The 17,953-nt window shown below is 53.6% G+C and overlaps 1 protein-coding gene across 1 annotated transcript; it reads right to left on the reverse strand.

Annotated features, from left to right (window-relative positions):
• Positions 1 to 373: 373 nt before the first annotated feature.
• On the reverse strand, positions 374 to 17,602 carry SIGLEC15 (sialic acid binding Ig like lectin 15). The gene is made up of 6 exons (XM_032152416.2): positions 17,500 to 17,602; positions 7,432 to 7,491; positions 6,623 to 7,006; positions 5,360 to 5,737; positions 4,218 to 4,248; positions 374 to 2,361 (listed from the first exon to the last, which is right to left on the reverse strand). Exons 1-6 carry the CDS (start codon positions 17,549 to 17,551, stop codon positions 2,280 to 2,282), a joined length of 987 nt encoding a protein of 328 aa, XP_032008307.1. The 5' UTR covers positions 17,552 to 17,602; the 3' UTR covers positions 374 to 2,279.
• Between the last annotated feature and the right edge of the window lie 351 nt (positions 17,603 to 17,953).

The raw sequence follows: 17,953 nt of genomic DNA on the forward strand, positions 1-17,953 counted from the left end.
TTGGCGTATCCATCACCTCAAGTACTTATCGTTAAGAACATTCCAATTCCACTCTTAGTTATTTGAAAATATACAATAAGTTGTTAACTATCATCGCCCTCTTGTGCTAGCAAATACTCGATCTTATTCATTCTAACTGTATTTTGTTCTCATTAAGTATCCCCTGGGAAGGATAGCCCGCTCCCTGCTATCCTTCCCAGCCCCTGGTAACCATTATTCTATTACCTCCACGAGTTCAACTTTTTTTTAGCTTCCACATGTGAGTGCGAACATGCAATATTTATCTTTCTGTGCTTGACTTATTTCCCTTAACATAATGGCTGCCAGTTCCATCCATGTTGTTGCAAGTGACAGGATTTCATTCTTTTTTTTGTGGCTGAATAATATTTCATTGTGTGTTCATTTTCTTCATTCATTCGTGGATGGACACTTAGGCTGATTCCATATCTTCGCTATTGCAAATAGTGCTGCAGTAAACATGGGAGTGCTGGTATCTTTTCAATACACTGATTTCTTTGCTGACAGATACCCAGCAGTGGGATTACTGGTTCATATGGTAGTTCTATTCTTTTTTTTTTTTTTTGTTTGAGACAGTCTCTCCGTTGCCCAGGCTGGAGGACAGTGGGGTGATCTTAGCTCACTGCAACCTCCGCCTCCTGGGTTCAAGCAATTCTCCTGCCTCAGCCTCCCAAGTAGCTGGGACTATAGGCACGCACCAGCACGGCCAGCTAATTTGTGTATTTTTAGTAGAGACAGAGTTTTACCATGTTGGCTAGGCTGGTCTCAAACTCCTGACCTCAAGTGATCCGCCTGCCTCGGCCTCCCAGAGTGCTGGGATTATAGGCATGAGCCACCACGCCTGGCCTGTTTTTAGTTTTTTGAGGAAACTCTGTACTGTTCTCCATAGTGGCTATACTAATTTACATTCCCACTAATGGTGTATGGGGATTCCTCTTTCTCCACATTCTCATCAGCATTTGTCATTGCCTGTCTTTTGGATAAAAGCCATTGTAACTGGGGTGAGATGTCTTGTTCATGGCCTCGTTATTCCCCTAGCCTGTGGCCCTTTCCTCTTGCCAGCTCACCTGGGACCCAGCTCCCTCCTCTCCCTAAGCCCCAAGGACCACAGGAGCTAAGGTGATCAACAAATTCACCCTGAGGTGTAAATAGGGAAGCACCCCTCCAAGTCAGCCTGCCCGCGTTAGGGCAAAGGGGATGAAGTTGCCAGTGCATTTGGACTTTGCACACCCTGAGAGGTTGCAGGTCAGAGAGGTCAGAGCTGTAGCTGCTTTACACACAGCGACCCTCCAGCCAGACCTCCCCTCGGGTCTCCCAGCTTCAGCCCCTGAGACAGTGGTTTCCAGATACCTTGAGAGAGGGGAGCCTGGTTTCCATTTCCTAGGGGTCCCAGCTCAAGGCAATGTAGGGCAGCTGATGGGGCAAGAGTTGGGCAGAGGGTGTGGGACAGTCATAGTGGAGATCCCAGGGGGCATGGGGTAAAGGTCCCAGGCCTCTCCCTGCCACCAAGTTTCCAGGATTTTATGTTCCTCTGACCACAGGTTCGCACAGCCCCTGCCCCAGGCTTGCTCTCTGGAACTCTGTTCTTGGTGACACTGCTGCAGGGGCCACACTTCTCCAAGAACTGACTGCACATCCAAAGGTCACTCTGCAAAGAGGGTCCTGTCATGCCCCTCACGAGTAGATGGCTTTGTACTTTCCAAAGCCCCTTCAGATGCATTATTTCCTCAGATCTTGGTAGTCCTCCCAGCCAGGAGGGAAGAGTATGATTGTCCGTGTTCAACAGTAAATGAACTGAGACCCAGAGAAGTGAAGAGAATGTCCCAGGTCCACATAGCAAGTTGGTGACAGAGGAGGACAAGACTGGGCCTCCAGGCCCTGTAAACAGTTTCCTGTCTGCTTTACTATAGAGGTGTTCTAGGTAAGAAAGGGCAAGGGAGCATTTCTGGAAGTTTCACGCTCAAGCTAATGCGTGTACACACACACACACACACACACACACACAGAGAGAGAGAGAGAGAGAGAGACATATGCACACTTACAAAATGCTGGCAAAAATATCAGGGAGCTCCAAAATGGTTGTCCACATAGGAGGCCAGATGAGCCTCCTTGAGCAGGGTCTTGACCCTGAGCGGGGGAGGAGTCACCCGGCTGGGGGCTGCCAAGGTGCCCGAGAACCAGGACTGGCCGTACCAGCCAAGCCTCGCACTGGCCTTTATTCTTTACAGTGCTGAAATGGATGTTGGTGGCTGAGGGACTCCTCACGGTGAGCACATGGCAGCCGGTGGGCTCCGGGGGTTCATCTGGCTCAAATTTTCATAATTGGACTCCTGGGCCTGGGACCTGTGAACAGGAGAAAGTTGAATGACCACCCAAGACAGGTGGGAGGTCCCCAACTGCCGAAACTATATGCCAGCAGTGGGCCAAGAAGAGGAGACATTCTGGGGAGCAGTGCAGCTGGAACCGGCAGGGCTCAGAGATGAATGGCATTGGAGGCTGGGCAGAGTCAGGAATAGGGAGGGGCCCCCAAAGGCCAGGGCAGCCCAGACCATAGAGTCGCTATCTCTGTCTGAGACCTCAAGACTGGCTCCATGTCCCTGACCTACAAATTGTAATCTCCGGCCTGGCTTCCTGGTCCCCAACTGCTTTCCTGACTTCCCCTAGGACATCTCAGTGGGAATCTCAAATCTCAATGTCCACTGTGCTACGCATGACCCTCAGACCTGTCCCACTCTCTTCTCCTCTTGTCTTTATCCCAGGAAGTGGGACCCAGGGCTCAGGCTCCCAACCCGGGAAGCCTGGCTCCCTCCCACACTGTGTGCTGCCCACCGGGCTCTTGGGCAAGCCCTGCTTCCCATCTACCCACCTCCCCACCGCCACCCCTGCACCTTCGTCTAAGCAGCCAAGCCAGCCTCAGCCTTTCCAACGGCCTGCACCCAATTCTCCCGGGCCAGCTTGTTCTGATGGGGCCATGCGTCTGCTTAAAACCATTCAGTGACTCCCCATTGCACCCACAATAACCCCCATGCCTTTCCTGCCTTCCTCCCGCCCACCCTCCAGAAATGCCTGCCTCCTTTCTGAGCCTCGCCTGAGTCTTTCTACTTGCCTTTTCCTCTCCCCGGCTGCCCCCACTGCCCCTGTCTTACATCCACACTCTAGTGGGGCTTGCTCTCTGGAACTCCACCCCTCATACCTGCCCAGGCCCCAGCCTCCATCCTCAGATTCCCTCAATGTCATGTCCTCCAAGAGAACTTGATCTAAAGCAGCCTCAGCCCAGCAGCAGTCCCCCTCCCCAGGGGATCTGCTGCATCGCGTGTCCATTTCCTTCACAGCTCTTGCTTTACAATGTCAGGTGGCCTGTTTGCATATTTATTAAAATTCTCCACAATAGGATATGAGTTCTGTGAGGTCAGGGATCTTGCTGTGTCTTTAGTACCAGTGCCGGTACACAGTAGGTACTCAATAAGTATTTGTTAAATGACTGAACAACGGTCCACTTTCAGATTCAGGGGCATTGGTGCGACAGTAAATCAGCAAACAGGGACACAGGACAGGTTTTGGGGCTGTGGAGAGATCGGCAGGCAGCTGATGAGTGGGGCCACCAGCAGTGTAGCACCTCCAGCCTTCAGGGCACAGGTGGGCGGAGTTATGGGGGTGCCTGGGCTCCTCCTCCCACTCCTACCCTCCGTCAGGATCAGGCACAGCCTGTCCAGGGTCTATGAATTGAGTTCTTTCTCCTTCAACACCAGCCTTCACATGGGTGGATGCCACAGAAGAGGAGAGTATGACCCAAGAGTCAGTGATTTCCTAGGGGTCCCTGGGCCCCTCACCTAGGCTCTCAGAACCTCTAGAGATTTTGTTTGCAAAGCCTTCAGCAGAGTGCCAGAGGGGAACGGGGATGAGTGTCCCCAATGTGGCTTTTGTGTGAATCTGCCTGTTCAAGAATGTAGAGGGAAAACTACAGGAAGAAACACAGCCTGGAGTTGTTGGGGAGGAGCAGGTCAGCGAGGCATGGTCTGTCCAGGGAAGAACTTGGCAGGCTGCAAGAGGGGTGCCTTGGTGGGCTGCAAGGAGGGCCCAGCCCCTGGTCAAAGCAGGACCCCAGCCCCAGCCCTTTGCCATTTATTCCTCCTACCTGGACCCCTTGGCTGATGGGGACTGGGTGGGTGGGGTGGGGTGGAGGTGGGGAACTCACTTACCGTGGTGGGGTGTCTGGGGTGTCCAGATGCTCTGTGGGAGGGACAGCAAGAGAGCAGGCATGAATCTCCACCGCAGTCTGCAGCCTGTGCACCCACCCCCACCCATGCCATGTGGAAGGGGTCTGGAGGAAACCACTGTTTGTGAAGCAAACAGCAGACTAGCAGGGTGTGAAGCTGCGCCATGGAACCCTGCCGGGGAGTTAGGAGAGGGGTGGACTGAGGAGCAATCCAGTAAAAAGTCCGTTCTTCTGAGCACCCTGAGCACAAAACACTTGATGAGTTCCAAGAAATGGGCAAGAAAGCCATTGTGGCCACAGCAGCAGCCAGGGCCACTGTGACAAAGTCTGATCTCCTCAGTAGAGTGTGAGCCTAGTGCTATGGACCTGGGAGTTCTGAGGGGCTCCAAGAAGCTCCCTCCCTCTCTGGGGCACAGGGCAGATTTCTGACCCAGATCAGCGACAGCGGTGGTGGCAATCTCAGGACACCCTGCTAGTCAATCCACCATGATCTCTGCTAGGAAAAGCATTTCTCCTTGTTTTCCTAGCTCATGCCTACTTACATATTTTTATTTAGCTCTCCCAGCACGGCTTGTGTGAAGCCTTCTGCAGACGCCCCACCAGAGGGAGGCATACCGTCCTCTGGCTTCTGCAGACCTGGGGTTGAGGAGAGCCCTTCTCATAGCACATTGCAATGATCTGCCTACCGCTCAGCACGCACTGCAGGGCAGGGGACCATGCCTTATTCATCATTGTATTCCTAGCACCCACACAGCACATAGTAGTTCCTCAGGAACGGTGCTATTTAGGAAGGTCTGTAGTCAGAGCACCTCCAGAGGAATCGTTTGCCGGGTGGTAGTAAAGGGGCGGCTCTAGAGTTAGCCGGGTCTGGGTCTCTCTATCTCTGTGCCGCTATCAAAAGGCAGGTTACTTAACCTCTCTGAGCCTCAGCTTCCTTATTGCAAAATGGGATTTTTTCGCGCTAGTTACACCTGCTGGGCTTCATGCAAAGAGAGGAAAGCGCCACGATGCATAGGGCAAAAAACCGACGTTCTGGTAGTGCCAGGGGGTCAGCCAGGTGGTCTTATCTAAGAGGAGAGCCCTGGCCCGGCCCCTCGCGGCCACCCGGGTCTGGGGTGCACCCACCTGGGCGGCGGCGGGCGGCGCGGGCGGCCAGGACGCCGAGCAGCAGCAGCGCCTTGAGGCCGAGCGCGCCGAGCAGGAGGGCGACCGTCGAGGCCCCGCTGGCGCCGTGGAAGTGGAACAGGTAGACGCTGGCCTCGGAGCGGCCCAGGCTGCTGGCGGCCGTACACGTGTAGCGGCCGTCGTGGGTCAGTGCGGGCAGTTCGGCGGTCACTAGGTGGCCGTGACCCTGACCCGGGTTCGGTACGGCTGCCGAGCCGTTGCCCAGGGCCGGGCCGGACCAGACGAGGGCGGGCGGTGGCTCCCCTTCGGCAGTGCAAAGCGCGCGGAAGGCGTGCGCCGGGCCGGGCAGCACCGAGATATTGATGATCCGCGGCGCGGCTGCAGGGGAGAAGGCGGGTGACTGTCACCAGCCGCGATCAAGGCGGGGTGGGGGTATTGTGAGAAAGCGGGTTGCAGTGCGCGAGCGGCGGGCAAAGGCAAGGGCCCCCCTCCCCTTAGCCCTTTGGACGCCAGAGCCGGAGGGGTGGGGGCGGGTCAGAAGGGAGGAATGGACACTTGGGTGCCAGGCTGCCCCCGTCCCAATACAGGTGTGGCCTTGGGCGAACGATTCTATCATCTCTGCTTCTGTTTCTCCACGTGTAAAGTGAGGATCATGATAGCAGTTGCCTTAAGGGGTTGCTGAAAAGATTTGGCAAATTCATGCTTGTGGGTGCCTGGACTAGGTCCTGGCTCCCTAGCAAATGCTAAGTGGCCATTATTGTCGCAGAGTAGGGTGGGGGCTAGAGCAGAGAGCCACTGCTCTAGGGACGGGACCCTGGTTCAGGCATCTTTGTATATCAGGGTCTGGCAAAGTGCTAGGCACTACTTGGTGGGCTCTCTGTGCACCCCTGGGTAGAGGGGCTGCGAGTGTCTTTCCGGGCTGGTAGCACACACCACATTGCACCTCTTGGCATATTTAGGATTGCCATTCACTTGTCTTTCTCGCCTCTTCGTCTGAGAGCCCCTGGGGACAGTCACTCTACGAGAGTCATGGCGATGCCTATTCCCGGGCCCACCCCAGCCCTTCCTGGGACCTGGATTCTGCATTTGTGTCAAGTTCCCCTGTGGTCCTAAACTACCCCCAGGTGTTTAGGGTAGAGGAGAGGGCTGGGTCTCGTTGCCCTTCCTGGCATAGCACAGCGCCTGGCACCCAGGTAGCCCTCGGGGCTGGGCAGGCGGGAGGGCGGGAAGGGAGGCCGGGGACCCGCTCCCGCGCCGCCTCACCGGTCACGTGCAGCCGGACGCCGTGGCGGCTCTCGTAGCGGTCATGGACGTCGCCGGCGAACTCGACGCGGCAGAAGTAGCGGCGGTCGTCGGCCAGGGCGAGGCGCTCGACGCGCAGCGAGAGGTCGTTGCGGCGCGGGTTACCCAGCAGCCGGAAGCGGCCGTGCAGGCTCAGCGCCGTCTGGCAGAGCTCGCTGCCCCGCTCCGCAGCGCAGCGGAACACCTGCGGGCCCGCATAGGGCTCGCCCGCGCGCCAGATGGCCGTCAGCGGCCCGTCGTAGTGGCGGTGCGGGTGCGTGAAGGTGCAGGGCAGCACTGCCGCGTCGCCTGCCGCCGCGCTCACCTCGGCTGGCACCTGCATGGACCAGCGCTGCGCTGGCGAGCCTGAGGGTGGGGCGGGCTGCTTCAGGCTCGGGGCCCCGGGGTCGAGGCGCCCACACCAGGGGCCTGGAAACCCCACGACCCAGGAAGCGCTCCCCCAACCCCCAGCCTGGAAACCCCAGGACTCAGGGATCATGCCCCACTTCCACGGGAGCCGGAACTCCACCTTGTGACTTGAGGGCAATTCCTGGTGCCTGCACTCCCAGGGCCTGCACTCCCTCGACTTGGGAGGTGCCTGGGTTCCCGCAGCTCTTCCCTGGGACTATTCCCCTCTTTGTTTCCTAACTCACCTGCAGGCCTCGTGAACCCCATATTCTTACCCTTAGTTTTTCCCCATCAAAACCTGCCCTGTGGAAAAACCCTGGGATCCCGTGGTTAAAAGAGGCTCCCAAGATCCCCGAGATGGTGATAATAATAAAAGCACTTACTGTGTACCTCTGTATTGAGCAAGTTCTCCGTAGTATCTATTTTAGTTCTCACAAATGAGCCTACAGATAAACACAGTTATCCCCGGGTTACATGTGAATAAACTGAGGCTCAGAGAAGTTGAGTAACTGAAGTCACACTGCCAGCATGAGGCCAAGCCAGTGTTCAGGATCGCCTCACTCCACAGCCTGCATTCTAGTGCACTAGAGGCTGAGAACTTTGGGGCTCCTCCGAGGATACCAGCACTTCCACTTACAGAGAGGAAACAGCCCCTGCGAGGTGGCAGTGTGTTTGGAAGCTAATGCATTGAGTTGGTGCATGAGATTCCTCTAGAATACAGGGATACCCAAGTGGACTGTGCCCTGACTGGCTTCCCTAGTGCCTGGGCAGGGAGGGAGCTGAGAGACCAGAGAGGTGGGCTGTGTCACTGCCTCCTTGCTCTGTGCAAGCACCTCTGGACAGTTTCCCCATTCCCCACTTTGTGAACCATGGATGTGTGGTTGAGCCAAGTTCTGGAAGCAGAGCTCTGCCTCCAGCTCACAGAGGGCTGGTGAACTGCAGGGTGTGTGTGGTTGCCTATGTGTGCTGCTTTGGGGGAGAGGGGAGCACGCCTCAGAGGATCAGGCCAGGGGTGGTGCCTCCCAAGGAGAGAGGGCAGCCTAAGCCTGCCCAGCCGGTGCCCCAGGGTGCAGTTCACAAAAGGATCTTTTGAGGAAATAATACAGCAGCCCTTGTAGTTCCAAAGGGCTTTGCAGTTTACACAATGCTTTCATAGATACCATGTCATGTGACCCTCAAAACACCCAGTGGAGAAAGGCAGGGCAGATATTATTAAAGGTGAGAAAATGAAGGCTCAGAGTCACACAGGTTGAAGATGGGAGAAATATAACTTTTCTGACTCCAAGCCCAGTGCTCTTTGCTTTTTGAGGTAATTTAGCCCAATTTGCTCCTTGGGCAGGAGTCTTCTCAGCCCTAGCCCACCGCTGGCAGACCATCCTCCATGGGGACCATCCATCTGTGAATAATCACAGGTTGGGATGTTCCTTCTGCACAGAACCAAAATCTCCCGCCGCCCGCAGGACCGCCATTGTTCTCTGGTGTGTGCACATCGCTTTCCCATGATGGCCCCATGCAGGGTCTTGTCATGACTATCCTGGACCCATCGAGCCTTCTCTTTTCTGGTGGAAAAATCCCAGTCCCTCCCCTAGCCTTCCTCATCCTCACTGTCCTCTTCCTTCATTGTAGTGTCCTGAGCCTGGGGGCTCCAGGTGTGTGCTCTAGGTGTGCTGGACCTGCAGTGCCGTGAGTCCCACAGTGCTGTCCTGGGCTATGGGAGCTGTGCCTGGAAAAAATGCCACTGTGTGTTCATGTCCAGCTTGCCATCAAGTAAAAGTGTTACTGGATGGTTCAGTTCCAGGTTCTTGGTGCCACAAACAATTGGACGTGACAGAAATAGCAAAGCAAAGCATCAGGAGTGTATGAAGTACAGTATCACACCCTTGGAGTGGGAGAGTGACTGACCTCTACGAAATGAGATCAGCACCAGTTTGTTACGTTTCATGGCCTTTTATTTTTTCTCTTCTCTTCCTGAGCTGCCTAATCTCTAGCCAGCGTCTGCCTTTTGATTGATAGGCTGCTTAGTTACTTTGGCCCTTGTGTGCTTGTGCGTCGCCTCCATCCCATAATTTTAAGTACATGCATGAGATGCAGTCCATATGCATGAACCTTAAATAGCTAATTACCATACAGGGTCATTTTAGGTATACTTTTTCTCTCTAATGCGCATGCTCATCTCTGAGAAGCTTACCTTTACTGGTCTGGTCTGGATCTTGCCGGCCATGGGGTCTCTTACTTGCTTATCTCCTTTTTGTTTTGGCTGCTCAACTTCTGCTTCTTCTCTTGCTTTGTGCTCACTTGCCCCTTCATTTTGCTTCTGCTCCTATTCATTCCACCCTGTATCCAACCTCCAATTCCCTCTACTATTCTCCTGTCTCAAAACTACAAGTTCTTTTTTTCATACAACCTGCTTTTAAGCCTAATCTCCTTTTTTTCTTCTGGACAAATGTAATTATATTTTTGAACCCAAGTGGAGGACCTAACATTTTCTCTCTAGAAAGAGCTTGTTTGTTCAGTTGTTAATCATCAAAGAACCTTGTTCCAAATTTGAGAAACCCTGTCTGAAAGATTGGCTGGTTCAGTCAGTACTTCTAGATGCAGAAAGCATCTCTCCAATCTTGAGGATGAGCCCCAGCCTTAGTTTCCCTGCTATTTCTCACTTTCTGTGACCTTAGCCTCCTCTGACCTCTTGCATCTTGCAGGCATCACAGAGCCAGGCACAGATTCCCCACATATTATTTGCTATTGTGCATTCATCAATTCAGCAAACATTTATTGGACACTTCCCCACTTTATGCCAGGCACTGGGGTACGATCTGTGGTGACAAAGGTGGACAGGATACCTTATCAGCCTGCTGGGGCTCACAGCTTAGAAAGGGAGACAGATTTCTAGGCACATAATTACACTACAGTCTGCCAGATGCCGTAAAGATGGGCATGAACAATATCCCTTCTGTCTGAACATGGCTTCTGGCCATGTCACTCACCAGCTCCTCCTCTTCATTCTCAGGGCTCCACTGAGTCTTTCCTACAGCATGGGGCTTCCCTGAGCCCCAAGCCTAGGGCTGGCCTCCCTCCCCTGTGCCTCAGAGCTGGCATAGGTACTTCCTCAGTATGAGCATTGCCTTTGAACTGTGTGTCTTGCCCAGACACTCAGAAGCTCTGGCAGGGCAGGGACCACATCTATCTGGTTCTATTTGTGTTGCTGTTGCCCGGCATGGTACCTGCCTCCTAGTCACTGACATTGGATTGATTTGCTATGTGAGAACAGAAGGGTGGGTGTCCAGGCTGACAGGAGAGGGTAGGGGTGGTTAGAGTAGGGGTGTATTAGGCAGGCAGGGATTGGAGAACCCTTGAGAGAGGAGATGTCACTTCAGCAGAGCCTTGAGAAAGGGAGGGGACTGCACGAAGCCTTGAGGTGGCATTCTAGGCAAAGGGAACAGCAGAGCAAAGCCACAAGGCATGGACATCAATCAGCATAGAGGTTGCCAGGCATGAAGGCGTAATGAGGCCAGAGCACACAGTGCTCTGGGGAGTCCTCATCTCATTAAAAAACAATACTCTCTCATGTGTCATGTTTCCATGGATTCGTGGGTTTTTTTCTATATTTCCTTTACTTATCTTGGTTAATTTGTTCACCTCTGTATCAATACAGCATGTCATGTTCTTCATTACTACAGCGCTCTAATGAATCTGGATGGTTCTCCACCTTTTCCCTCTTATTTGGTCCTATATATCTATACCTCGGTCTTTGCCCTTTTGTAGAAATTTTAGTTTATGAACTAACAGCAACAGCAACAATAATGACAGCAGTAAACTCTTTTTGAGAATTTGCTTGGTTTGCATTAAATCTATATGTCAGGATATCATTCTCAATATCCTCATCTCATTTAAAATGCACAAGAGGCCGGGCGCGGTGGCTCACGCCTGTAATCCCAGCACTTTGGGAGGCCGACAGGTGGATCACCTGAGGTCAGGAGTTCAAGACCAGCCTGGTGGTGAATCCCCGCCTCTACTAAAAATACAAAAATTAGCCGGGCGTGGTGGTGCACGTCTATAATCCCAGCCACTCGGAAGGCTGAGGCAGGAGAATTGCTTGAACCCAGGAGGCGGAGGCTGCAGTCAGCCGAGATTGCCCCATTGTACTCCAGCCTGGGCAACAAGAGAGAAACTCCGCCAAAAAAAAAAAAAAAAAAAAAAAAAGATGTTGGTACCTGGACACTACAGTATTTGCAGCTCAATTTAGCATGTTGGACCAGCTGAAGTATAATTGCCCAATCCTTGTCCTTTACTCACCTGGAATTTCTTCATTTATTCATTCATGTATTCACTCAATAGGTATTTATCGAGAGTTTACCATGTGCTAGAGACTCTGCTGGGTGCTGGGGATACAGTTGCAGTGGCAATTAACAGCCTCCTTGTTATGTTGACAGTCTGGCCATTGCTCAGCCACTATTTGTTTTCCAATTTATGCACAATTCTAACACACTTATTTGGTTAGTTTCCCAGCCCAGGGACATGAAACTTGAAAAGCTAGAACGTGGTTTCTGTTTCTAGACTCTTGGAAAGCAGCAAGAAATGAGAGTTGACATTCGATGAGGGAGGAAAGTTTTAGTAAAAAATAGTGGAAAGACAGCTTAGGCAGAAATGATAAATGTACAGTGTCAAACGGACTATTTGGAGAAAGAGTGAACCCAGAAGGCTTTGAGCCCTCACAACACTGCAGCAGGCGAGTGTAGCAGGTACACACAGAGATGGCCTGAGGCACCATGGAGGGGTTCACTGCAGCAAAAGGCATTCTGCTTTAGTGGCATGCCCCTTAGAGTGGGTGTCAGGGGTCTGTCCGGGGCTCCACCCCTAGCTCTGATGCTGATTTTGGGACATTAGGCAAGTCGCCATAGCTCTCTGGCATCAGTAGTCTCATCCATGAGTTGATAACTCTAGATGTTTACTAAAGTGACATTAAATACTAAAAATCTATGTCTGAAAATGATACTTGGATAAAAATGACAAGAAAGCACATAAAGCATTTTGGAAAAATGTTTAGCTGGCCAAGTGCAGTGGCTCACGCCTGTAATCCCAGCACTTTGGGAGGCTGAGGCGGGCAGATCACAAGGTCAGGAATTCAAGACCAGCCTGGCCAATATGGTGAAACCCCGTCTCTACTAAAAATACAAAAAAAAAAAAAAAAAAAAAATTAGCCTGGCATGGCAGTGGGTGCCTGTAGTTCCAGCTACTTGGGAGGCTGAGGCAGGAGACTCGCTTGCACCTGGGAGGCAGAGCTTGCAGTGAGCTGAGATGGTGCCACTGCACTCCAGCTTGGGTGACAGAATGAGACCCCGTCTCAAAAAAAAAAAAAAAAAGAAAGAACCCTAGCTAAAATAAATCAAAGGACTTTTAGGTATTCAGAAAACCGACTTGAAAGTAGCATCCATGCCTTGATGGTCTTTCATAGCGAAATTCCCCCCATAGCTCCCTTCGTGCCTCCTTGTAGTGACCGATCTAAAGGAGGAAGGATTGGGGCTGCAGCATCGGGCATTAGCTCTCACATCATTGTAATCACGATCCCACTAGGGAGTAGTTGACTGATGCCGAACCTACTCTCCCAAAGCCCCACACCTGTGATGCCAGGGTAGGCAGAGAGCTCCAGGGAGACAGAAACAGAGCTGGGGAGCCTATACCAGCAGAAGCTGCAATTGGATAGGGTCAGAAACAGAAACCTTGGTTTTGCCACAGCTGACCAAAGATCTCCACCAGTTGCTTGGTAAGGAAAAAAGCAAAGCAGGAATTTGCACGGGAACCTCTGTGTAGATATTCTGTGGGCGTAGTCACGTTTCTGTTAACTAGAGAGAAAGCTGAGCTGCTTGTCGGTTTCATGGCGGAGCACGGGTCACTTGGTGTCTGTGGATGTTTTACTAATGCCTGGAATTAAAGACCCTCTCCAGGGTGTCACAGACAGGAAAGTGAGTCCCGTGGTAGTCGTGGTGGAATAATGGCCAGAGGGGGTGCCCTTACAGAATGGCACTTTAACAAGAATTAGGTCTGCTGGGGTGGGCTTTATGTGACACGGATTTTGAGGGGGTAAGGGAAGGATGGAGCCAGGGGGGCAGTCACCATAGGAAGACCATGCCTCCAGGAGGGACAGCATTGTGGCCCTCAGAGCTGGAGTCCCTCAGACATCTGTTGTGCCCCTGCCCCCACCACATGGCTGACATTACCAGCTGACGAGTGGCCAATTTGAGGAGCCCAACAATCTGGGAGGGGCTACCCTCCTTGAGGGTACCTGGGCATACTAACAGGGTGCTCCAGGAGCGTGGCTCCGGGGGTGGCACTTCCGGCATTGTGGCACCTGGAGGGCCAGGATGGGGAACTTTGGGGGCAAGGAGAGACACTCTCATTGGCTGTCGACCTCACCTGTAGGTATGTGGGTGGAGCTGAGGCTCATTGCAGCTCAGCCCTTCCCCTCTCGCCCCTAGGTTTGCTCCCTGCAAATCTTTCTCTGGGCTTGCAGGTTGTCAAGATAGGTTATCAGCAGAGAAAGGGCAAGAATGGGGTGGAGATCAGAGAGCAGAGGAGGGAGAGGAAGCAGGAATTCCAGCCATCAGCACAAACCAGACCCTGAAGGTTCCCGGGAAGGGGTGAGGTGTGAGTAGTGAGTGAAAGGCCGGCTGGTCTCCATCTGCCTCAGGGTTATCTAGCTTCCCCTTTAACCCACGCCTCTGCCGCAGGCTGACTGTGGCGTGGGTGTGGCCCTGCTTACCTGAGCTGATGGAGAGGCAGGGCCACAGGCTGACCCTGCCGTGGGGCCTGTGCCCACCCCAGGGTGCTGCTCTTCAGAGTCCCAACGTAATCTGTCTCTGCTGGTGCCCCCAACCCCTGCCCAGCCTCCATAGGAGGAAGGAAGCCCTGCTCCCTTCACTCCTCCCCTTCCCACCCGAGATAGGACTTCCTCAGTCCAAGCAAACTGCCCACAACAGCCATTGGGAGAGAAGCGCCCCAGCTCATTAAACCCTCCCATTTCCTCCTGGGCTGTGACACCAGCCCATGTCCTCTGGTCCTGCCCTTTCCCTGCATCCCGAATAAGCACCCCTGCATCTTTGGGTGACGGCTATTTGTCTTGCCATTTGGGTTTGTTTTTCTCCGGCAGTTCAGAACTAGTGAAGTACATAGCTCTCCACACCAGGCTTTGCCCAGGGTCCCCGCCCACTGCAGGAGGGTGCGGGACAGGTGGATGCACACTCAGAAGCCTCTGGTTCCTATTTAGGCCGGATGCCTCTGCAGTCACCGAATCCCCATTGCAGAGGCCAGGAGCCTCACTTGCAAGGCTGTGCTGAAGAGTAAATGAACTGTTTGTCACAGGCCTGGCACAAGGCCTGGCACACTGTCTGAATATGACAGTGGTTGTGGTTGTGACATCTGCCTATCACAGGCTTGAGGACCACCTGAGGCCTTGTCCAAGGTCACTCGGGTGGTTGGAGCTCCCAGGCCAGTGTTCTTCCCCCTGCCCCACATTCCCTGGCATCTCTAGCTTCCTAAAAGCAGATATGGGGGGAGAGGGGGGAGGACCAGGGAGGCTATGTGGGGAGCCCCTGGGAGATTAGGGGCTGCTGGGCACTGGGTGTCAAGTATGGGGGTCTCCTGCATGAAGGGGAGGACATGGAAAGTAGAAGGGGCCTTTCTGGGACAAATACTTCCCACTTTTCTCTCACCAAGGGGCTGCTCTGGGCCAGGGAAGGGACCATGACTGGCGGGCCTGCGCTGGCACAGGCGTCTGCTCACAGAGCCTCTGGTGCACACACAGTGGTGGAGCAGAGCCTGCTCCTCGGGCCTCCTGCCCTGGATGTCTTCTGGCTGAGCCACGAGGAGAGGCTCCCAGAAGAAGAGCAGCCAGAAGAGCATCAGGAAGTGGGGGCCTGGACCACCCTGGTTCTAACTGTGAAGCAGCTGCTGTTTGTAAAGAAAATGACTTTCTGCAGCTGAGTCGGCTCACGCGAGTGGCTTGGCTGCACTCAGTAATCTCAACAGAGCAGGTGTGTGGTTTGGCGTTTGTTTTTGAACATGTGACTCCACAGCTCATGCTTCCTCTAAATCCTTTGTCTCTTGCTGATTCATAGCAGCTGACCCATAACAGGGGAGAAAAAAAAATCACCCTAAACCTAAAATCCCCAAAGCCTCGGCTCTCTTGAAACGGTGTGACTTTGGCAAGGTTTCATGGCCATTTATCATGCAGCCACTGAGGGCCAGGAGCTGTGCTGGGGGCCTTTGATGTACTGTCTAATGAACCTCCCCAGCACCTCTTCAAGGTGGCAGGGACCCCAGTTTACAGGGACTCGAGAGGTAGACAGCCTGCCCAAGGCCATGCAGCCAGTAAACAGCAAACAGCAGAGGTGGGCTTCAGACCTGCCCTGCTGCCAACATCCACACCCTCAACCCCTCTCCCATCGACCACTCGGGTCTGGCCACTGTCTCAGTGGGACCCAACCCTAAATCATCCCAGAAAGATGGCTAAGTTAGGTCAACTTGGGAAAAGATAGCTCCTTCCCTGTCAGTGCCTACCAAGGCCCCATGGCTGTGTGGGGTTGGGTAGTGGGGGGGCCAGCCAAAAGCCTCACACACCTGGGTTCAAATCCCAGCTCCACCCCTGCCACTTGTTGAGCCCCTCTGGGCCCCATGTTCTTCATCTGTGAAAAGAGAATGTTTCATAGGGAAGAGTTCCTTTCTCTGCTGGGCGTGGTGGCTCATACCTGTAATCTCAGCACTTTGGGAGGCCAAGGCGGGCTGATCACTTGAGGTCAGGAGTTCGAGACCAGGCTGGACAACGTGGCAAAATTCTGTCTCTACTAAAAATTTAAAAAATTAGCTGGGCGTGGTGGCGCACACTTGTAATCCCAGCTACTTGGGAGGCTGAGGCACAAGAATCACTTGAACTTGGGAGGCAGAGTTTGCAATGAGCTGAGATTGCGCCACTGCCCTCCAGCCTGGGTGACAGAGTGAGACTCTGTCTCCAAAGAGAAACAAACAAACAGAGTTCCTTTCTCATAGGGTTTTGAGGCTTATGTGAGTTACTAAAGTGCCCAGCTCGTGGTGAGAGCTGTGCAGAGGTTTGCTGTTACTGCTCAAACCAGCCCCGAGCTGGACTCCAATCTGAGTACAACGCCGGAGGGGAGGGCAAAGCGGTCTAAGGTGTGGGAGTTTATCATCCAGTTGTGGAGCCAGGACCCCATACAGGGAACGTTGACTAACAGCTCAGGACACCATGATGTCAGTGTGTGGCCTGTGATGGCCGAGCATACAGTGGCACGGATGCTGAGTCCTAGGATGGGGATGGAGGAAGGACTGGGATCTGGAGAGAGGTGCTCTGAGGATTGCCTTTGCCATTAATCCCAGGTGCCCTCAAATGCATCGAGTGTCAGAATCACCCAAGAAGGTGGTGAAAATGCAGATTCCTAGGCCTTGCTGCCTGACACTCTGATTCTGCAGATCTGGGGTAGAGCCAAAGAACCTGCACTGTAGCAAATGCCCTCTCCTAACCCCAGGGATTCTGATGCAGATGGTCCCTGTGCCTTTTGAAACACTGTTCCCAGGATACCAAGCCACCGAGCTAAGTGACTGATGACATTGTTGCTTAAACCTGCCACAGTGTTCCCACTCACCCACTGGGATTCCTGCTGGGAGGGCCTCTATCCCTTATTATATCCCCCACATGAAATCACCCCCTCCCATGCGTCAGCACTGTCCCCAAACGCCCATGTGCTTCCCCACCTTCTTCCTCAGGCTGTGCCCATCAAAACATACAGCACTTGGCTGGGCGTGGTGGCTCACGCTTGTAATCCCAGCACTTTGGGAGGCCGAGGTGGGCGGATCACGAGGTCAGGAGATCGAGACCACAGTGAAACCCCATCTCTACTAAAAATACAAAAAATTAGCCGGGCGTGGTGGCGGGCGCCTGTAGTCCCAGCTACTCGGAGAGGCTGAGGCAGGAGAATGGCGGGAACCCGGGAGGCGGAGCTTGCAGTGAGCCGAGATCGCGCCACTGCACTCCAGCCTGGGCGACAGAGCGAGACTCCGTCTCAAAAAAAAAAAAAAAAAAACATACGGCATTTGGGTGACAGCAGCACATGAAGCTTGTTCAGAGCCTGTGATGTCCTCTCTGTACCTGGCCTATTGTCCTCTGGATCCTCACAGCAATGGGTGGGGCAAGTAGCCTTTATATAGGCAGCCACCCTGAAGCCAGAGACGTGGGGTGCCTGTCTCAAGTCATCTGAAATCCAAGGCACAGCGCTGATTTGAACTTCTGGCTTCTGGCACCACAGGCCCCAAGCGCAGCTCTTCCTCCTCCACAGGCCTGGAGGCTGTGCACACCCGCTTCCTGCCTTCAGGGGAGACTGTACCTAAGATGCTGTCAGCATCTATTCTGTCCCGAGCATGGGCCACAGAGAGTAGCAGACACTCACCTGTCGGGAGGACACACGCCAAGCAGGCCAGCAGCCGGATGGACCTTTCCATGCTGTGAGCATCTGAACACCCCAGGCCAGACCCACTCTCGGCCACCTCCCCCAGTGAGGGCCCTCCCAGGCGTGGTGGGGGAAGGAAGGCAGGAGGGGGTGGCCAGGGCGCCCAGATCTGCAGGTCCCTGTGGGCTCTGCAGGAGCCGGAGGAACTGGGGACAGGCAGCCTGGCAGCCTGAGGTCTGATCATTCAAGCCCCGTGGAGTTTAGTCATGTGGAAAACCAAGAGGGGAACCACTGGGATAATTTTCCAGGACAGGAAACAGGAAAGAGGATGGGAAAGAAACAGGGCCATTTCCTGTGGCTGCCATCCCCTCACAGAAAACTGTTGTTTGTATGCTGTTTATATGTGGCTCACCCTTCCTTCCTTCCTCCCTCCCTCCCTCCCTTCCTTCCTTCC

Source organism: Hylobates moloch, unplaced genomic scaffold (assembly GCF_009828535.3).
Source record: "Hylobates moloch isolate HMO894 unplaced genomic scaffold, HMol_V3 SCAFFOLD_5, whole genome shotgun sequence".
Classification (NCBI taxonomy): domain Eukaryota; kingdom Metazoa; phylum Chordata; class Mammalia; order Primates; family Hylobatidae; genus Hylobates; species Hylobates moloch.

What these genes read in the sequence shown, in the direction of transcription:
- SIGLEC15 (XM_032152416.2), bottom strand. Translation starts at nt 17,551, where the DNA reads ATGGAAAGGTCCATCCGGCTGCTGGCCTGCTTGGCGTGTGTCCTCCCG. An exon ending in GGCGTGTGTCCTCCCGACAG is followed by an intron (nt 7,492 to 17,499) that starts GTGAGTGTCTGC and finishes GTTTATCTGTAG; the next exon opens with GCTCATTTGTGAGAACTAAA. An exon ending in GCTCAATACAGAGGTACACA is followed by an intron (nt 7,007 to 7,431) that starts GTAAGTGCTTTT and finishes CCCCACCCTCAG; the next exon opens with GCTCGCCAGCGCAGCGCTGG.